We start from the raw sequence: 6,000 nt of genomic DNA, 5'->3' as shown, positions 1-6,000 counted from the left end.
TTAAGGAGGGTTGACTTCCCAAAACTATATAGGGCGAAGCCCCTAGAGGCTAGGGGCGAAGCCGCTAGTATGATATAAAATAGTAAGGTTTTATTGTCTGAGGTTTAAGATTTCGATGACAACTGAACTGAATGAGTTGTCTAATTTAGAGAAGCTTCACACAGGTCCTAGAGTGATTTTGGACTGTTTTATATTAAGATTTAAGTCTATTTAGATGGTTTTAGGCTTGTTTTCCATTTTCGAATACAAAGCTTCTAGATTCTTAGGGCGCAGCCACTAGTTACTTTTTATTGAATAAATAAAAAACAAAATTATAAAATAATTTTTATTTCGAAATAACAAAGCAGAATCAACGAATGGCGATCACAATACTATCTTATAACAAATAATATTTAAGCAACTTTTTTTCTAATCTAAGCAGCGATTTTCATACACGCTTACAATATATGCAATAATTTGTTTTAGAAGTTGGGTTAGTTTCACATTAGTTTATAATATCTAAGGTTTACAGTTTAAACATACATTATTATTATAACAGACACAACAATATTAACATATTTTATAACAAATAACACATTTTTCTATATTGGCAAATGTTATTAATTTATTAGATATAAAAAAGGCGTTTGATACTGTAGTAATCGGTTTACTTGTATCAAATGTAGACAAATATTGAGATGTTACTTTTTTTAGAAGTTTTAACAAATCCATGATTTTTTTATAAGAATCTTACACTGCAATGATGTTTTTTTTACAGGATAATTTTCTGCAAGTTCTGACATTTTTAGTTAGAAGAGGGGGGAAAGGGAGGCATAGATTTGAATTTCAAGGTACTCAGAGCATGAAATTACAAATTCAAACAATTTAGAAGACAGATAGGGGTTAAATTGGAAAATAAGGTCATGCTTAAATGTTTTAAAGAGTGATTTATCACATTTTTAATTTTTAATCATTTTGAAATTACAATCATTTCATCCATTTTATCTTTTAGATCAATTTTAAATCAAGAAAAGGTGAATAACAAAGAACATAACATAATTTTTTTAAATGTAGTTAGAATGAGTCACCGATGTTAAATAAATATTCCTTTTTAAGTTTTAAACTGTGATTTGCTAATTAAATCATTTCTTTTAAAGGTCGACTTAGATTATAGTATTTTAGAAAAGATTGACTCACCCTAACCACATTGAGTTGACGGCAACGCATGCAAAGGTTGGAAATTGTGCGCGGCATTTGCACATGCGTACCACCAATTTGTAGCACGGCATTTGTACAACCCGCGCCTTAATGACTAGAAGGTTCCACACACAGCTAGGGTGAGAGAGCCTACAGTACAGTACACAGAGCCGCCACAACTCAGGATACAGGTCTTCTTTAGTGCCTCCTGGGTTTATGCTTCATATATCTACAAAATTAAGATCTACTAAAGCGAAGGTGGTAAGACAAATATAAACAGACAAAACAAGGGTGTGCTGGTGTTTCTTTTTACAAGGTATGCAGTGCCTCAATATATTTAGAGTTTTCTTATATACTGACACAAAAAAATATATACATTTATAATACATGTTGTTCTTATTCCTGTTATAACCCCAGGAAGGTCTTAAAGATTATCTACTTATACTCTTGATTGAAATCCTATTTGTGCATTGTTCATCGAATTTTAGATCAATTTTACAAGTGCTAAATACTTATAGAAAGTACTTAAAATATCAGAGATAGACCCTAAGTTGTGAAGAGTTATTTGTTAAGCATATAAATACGTCAAATTTTAGGAAGGTAATGTCTGCCCTTTTTCGAGAAAACTTCGTCTTAGAATAAGAAGAATTTAAATACATATAACACTTTCAAACTAAAATCTTAAGTTATTTAAATCCTTTGTATCAAAATCTATATAATAAATCAAAATAATATCAATTTAAAACTTTTGTAAACTTAAATAATTTTCTATTTAACTTAAGTTGATCTTAAGTTTATTGTTTAAAATACACATTTAATGAAAGCAATGTCATATTATTGCTTATAAATCATGCAAATTTAATATAATAAAAGGTTAAAACAGGGTTAGGAAAAAGGGATTAATAAAAGGCTATAAAGCATTAATCTGTTTTTTTTATAGCTTTTTATTGTTAATCATGGATTGTCATAGTTTTATTTTGTCCTCAATTTTTTTTGTCTAATTTTACAATAAATTTTCTATAATTTTGGATACAATATTATGCTGTTGGCAATTTTGGTTAATTGTGATACAGTATTGCTAAAAAAATAGGATACATTATAATTTGGCAACTCTAAAGACATGTTTTACAATAGTTTATAGTTAGTTGTAGGTTCTGGGAATACATTCTGGGTTAGATTATCATTTATTCAAAAAATATTTTGTATTTTTCTATTTAAAACAAATTATAGTTAAGTTTATGTTGTTACATATCTCAATAAAATTTATTATGTTTCAGAAAAAGTGTTAAACAAAATAGATTATCTTCAAAAAAAAAAGAAGAAAGCCATGTAAAAGTAGCATTTACAAAAATATATGTGTAAAATTTTGTTTTAAAAATTTTTTACTTTTTAGTTCTTGTTCAAAAAATTTCTTGATAATAAATTTAGTTTTTATTTGTAATGTAGAATCAAATTTGACAATGTTAACACAAAAAATGGTTTATGTTTATATGAAGTAAAATATATTTACAGTATTTTGTCCAAATGACTAGGGGGTTCTAAGTTTTTTGCAATTTCTAAATATGAGTTTTCATTTGATGAGATTTTAAGATTAAAAAAAAATATTAATATTTAATATTATAAATTTTGAAACATTAAAGGGAGTCAAATTTTGCATATTTTCCATTAAGTTTGAAGAGTCAAATGTTTCAAAACGAACAGTTTGACTTAATAAAAGCCTTTGACTAAACAGTTACACCAAACTGTACAGAAAATACGCGAAAAAAATGACCCCTTTTTTCTATAAAAAAAAACTACAAAAGACCACCCTAATCACTTTTGAAAATAGGCTTGGCATAGAGCCTAGTCCCGTCCAAGTGCTGTAAAAATCTATACACGTACTGGTAGCTGTCGGAACCGCCAAAGTAAGGCACTCTGCGGTAGGAGTAGAAACGGAAATCGTTAGCAGGTCCTGCACTAATATCCCCCATGTAGTCAACTCTCTTCTTGGTTTCATAATACCTGTACAAGGCATAATTACACGCTTAACTACACAATACTATCATGGAGATACAGCAAGTTTCATGTGTGACGTCATAGAAATACGTCTAAAAAGGAAGGATGAGAGGAGAAGTGGAAAAGGAAACCCTTAAAAATAAGATGGATTTATACGTATTTTTATGACGTCACAAATGACACTTTCCGTAATAGTAGCAGTGCAATTCAAGGACAGGAGTTGAGAATTTGAAACTTTATAACAAATTAGAAAACAAAGCAGCCAAATTCTTAAACACATAATTAAATAACATTTCGTTTTGGAATAGTTAAGGCTAGAATTTTCTTCATTTTTATCGAAAGGAAACATAAATATACTTATAATAATCAGCCTAAACCTGAACAAAATATGACAATCCTTCTTTTTTAAAAATCCAAAAGGGTTTAAATTTAGGCTTAGTCGCAACTGCCTAGCCCTGATTAAAAGACCCATTGGTGACCACAAAGTAAATAATTTTGGGTTTAAATCATTTAATGCTCTGTTTTACTAATTATGTTTCAGAATAATTTTACTAAATCATTTAGTTATAAGAAATAAAAATTTTGATGCTGTATTAAAATGTCGTCAAATGTTATTGTGGTATCCGCCTAGGATAAATGGCAGACACCAGAGTTCGAAAAGACTACGGCAGTGTGACAGACGTGGACACCTTACTATAGAGAAGCTACGCTTCTCTAACAATCACTAAATAACAAACAGCATCTATTCAGTTGTTCCTTTATTGGAGGTCTAAGGATTACTAAAGTTATATACAACAAACAATAACTACACAGATAGGAATAAATAATCATAACATAAAAGCATTATAATACATATACAATAGTCAGTTTGGGCAATAATGATCCCCCATCCCTGGGAAGGGTGGGGGGAATTAACAATGCAGCTTAACCATAATAAAGCTTGTCAGATTCAATCATTAATTTTAGGCATAGGGAGGGGGTCGGCAGACCCCTTCCCCAGGACTCGGGGGAGGGCCTTTGGCCCTTCCCCGAACCCCGGTCAGGGGTGCCATAGGCATGGCTCACGGTTGCCGAATACCACAACTCTCCCCTCGGAAGGCTGGGAGGGGGTCTCCCTGCCAGACTTCCGACAGTGGTTGAGGCCTTCGGCCCGCTCCTTAGGGCTAAGATATATACAAATGATAATGATTCAATGGAATCCTAGTGGTGATTTTTTTCAGGGCTGATGGGCTCCCAACGTGGGATAGAAGGTAGAGGCTGGCTTTGGTTGGACACGTAGCTCGGCGCCGGCAGGTGTCAGGTTGGCGTGGGGCACAGCCGCTGCGGGGCCGGTCAGCAGCGGGGCATTCTGGTTGTTGTTGGCAGCGGCTGGGGCACTGGCTGTCAAGTTGACCGTCTGAGCGGCAGCCTGGCCTCCCGAGGGGCCGCGGGGTCTTCCAGAGGGCGGTCCAGGCCTGCCTGGGCGGTCATGCCCGCTATCGGTCGATTGCATGGACACCATTTCCTCGGCGGCTTCCCGGCCAATGGGAATGGCATCCCAGTCTACTGAAAAGTCCCGGGACTTGGCATGGGTGAGCCGGGCTCTGGCCAAGGCCTTCCTGTACAAGGTTGGATGGTACAGGAACACTTGTGACATCGCATTCATGGCGGCCTGTACACCTCCTTGTGCGGCTGCCAGGGAAATGATGGTCAGATCCCCCAGCAGTTTGAGGATCAACAACAGTAAGCACAGTATGGCTGCGCCATCTCCCCACTCGTGAATAGCTTGTCTGAACCCAGCCCAGACGTCCAGGGCGGCCTCTCCTTCCTCCGCCAGTCGGTCGATATTGTAGGACACGATCCCATGGTCTCCAGTGGCCGAACAGCTACCTTGCTGAACGCACGAGCCATAGGACAGGCCGGTCAGCATGGCGCTTTTGTACGCTGGGAAGGCTAGCAGCTGCTGCCAGTCGTTCAACTCAGCCTGCGAATACAAGCCTCCCGAACTAAAGTCATCCAAGGGCTCTGTCAGCAGCTGCTTGGGCGTATCCAGCGGGGGTGGCCTCTTCTTAGGTGCGGGGGTTAGTTCTATCCAGCCTTCCTCCGCGTGCACAGTCAGGGGGTAGGTGGAGGAGCAGGGAATCTTGGTGGTGTGGCCGCTATACACCCGTGTCACGGCGTCTACAAATCCTGTGTGCTCCACTGGTACTTTGTCCCAACATTCCTTGCCTTCACGGACAACGTATTTGTTGCGTTGGCAGGTAAGCTGGAGCAGGACATCTCCCCTCAGTACAGAGAACGTGCTCCCCTGGACACGCACCGGGTGGGCCGGGTCTAGTTGCTGGAGCTTCCAGCAGTTGGCCGCTACTTCTTCTGCCGCTGTGCTTTTCATGCGTGTCTCCAGGGTGAATCCAATGTAACCTGCATGTATCTGGGCCTGCAGGGGGACATCCACATCCCTGGCCGATACTCTGGGCAGCGCTGCCGCGGCCGGGTCAGCTGCCACGAACAATGCTGGGTGGTTGGTGGCATGGGCCTCAAAGTCGCAGTTCACTATTGAGGTGGGGTTGGTCATGTTGATGAAAAACTGGGCTTGATGGTCAACCAGGAACGCATCCATCACTAGGCTAGGCTGGAGGCTGCGGATCAGCCTCAAGGGGCAATCTCTCCCCAGGTGGTCCCACACGTAGGTTGCTTCCCCAGTGATGCAAGACAGCTCAGAATGGGGACATTCTAAGGCCAGGTGGTCAGATTGGGACTCCACCCGTCCATCCTCTACTACGTAGGTCTCTTCCTTGACCAGCAGCCGTCGTTCCTGGAGCACTAATTCATTGCGGTACAGCTGGCCCT

At 38.6% G+C, this 6,000-nt stretch overlaps 1 protein-coding gene across 2 annotated transcripts in view; it reads right to left on the bottom strand.

The window, feature by feature from the left end:
• Nucleotides 1-311: 311 nt before the first annotated feature.
• LOC145332679 (uncharacterized) overlaps nucleotides 312-6,000 on the bottom strand; it is a 33,530-nt gene continuing 27,841 nt past the window's right edge. The window contains exons 9-10 of one of the 2 annotated variants that reach the window (XM_080177688.1): nucleotides 3,058-3,177; nucleotides 312-1,405 (exon numbers count right to left, since the gene is read on the bottom strand). In XM_080177688.1, the coding sequence (XP_080033814.1) occupies nucleotides 1,375-1,405; nucleotides 3,058-3,177 (151 nt within the window). In that variant the 3' untranslated portion in view covers nucleotides 312-1,374. The remainder of the gene's footprint in view (nucleotides 1,406-3,057; nucleotides 3,178-6,000) is intronic. The other variant, XM_080177689.1, reaches the window with a different exon arrangement.

This window comes from Acartia tonsa, chromosome 11 (genome assembly GCF_053477335.1).
Source record: "Acartia tonsa isolate MP-2025a chromosome 11, ASM5347733v1, whole genome shotgun sequence".
NCBI classification, from domain to species: Eukaryota; Metazoa; Arthropoda; class Copepoda; order Calanoida; family Acartiidae; genus Acartia; species Acartia tonsa.
The sequence above is the reverse complement of the archived record's forward strand: the minus strand, read 5'-3'. Positions and strand labels throughout refer to the sequence as shown.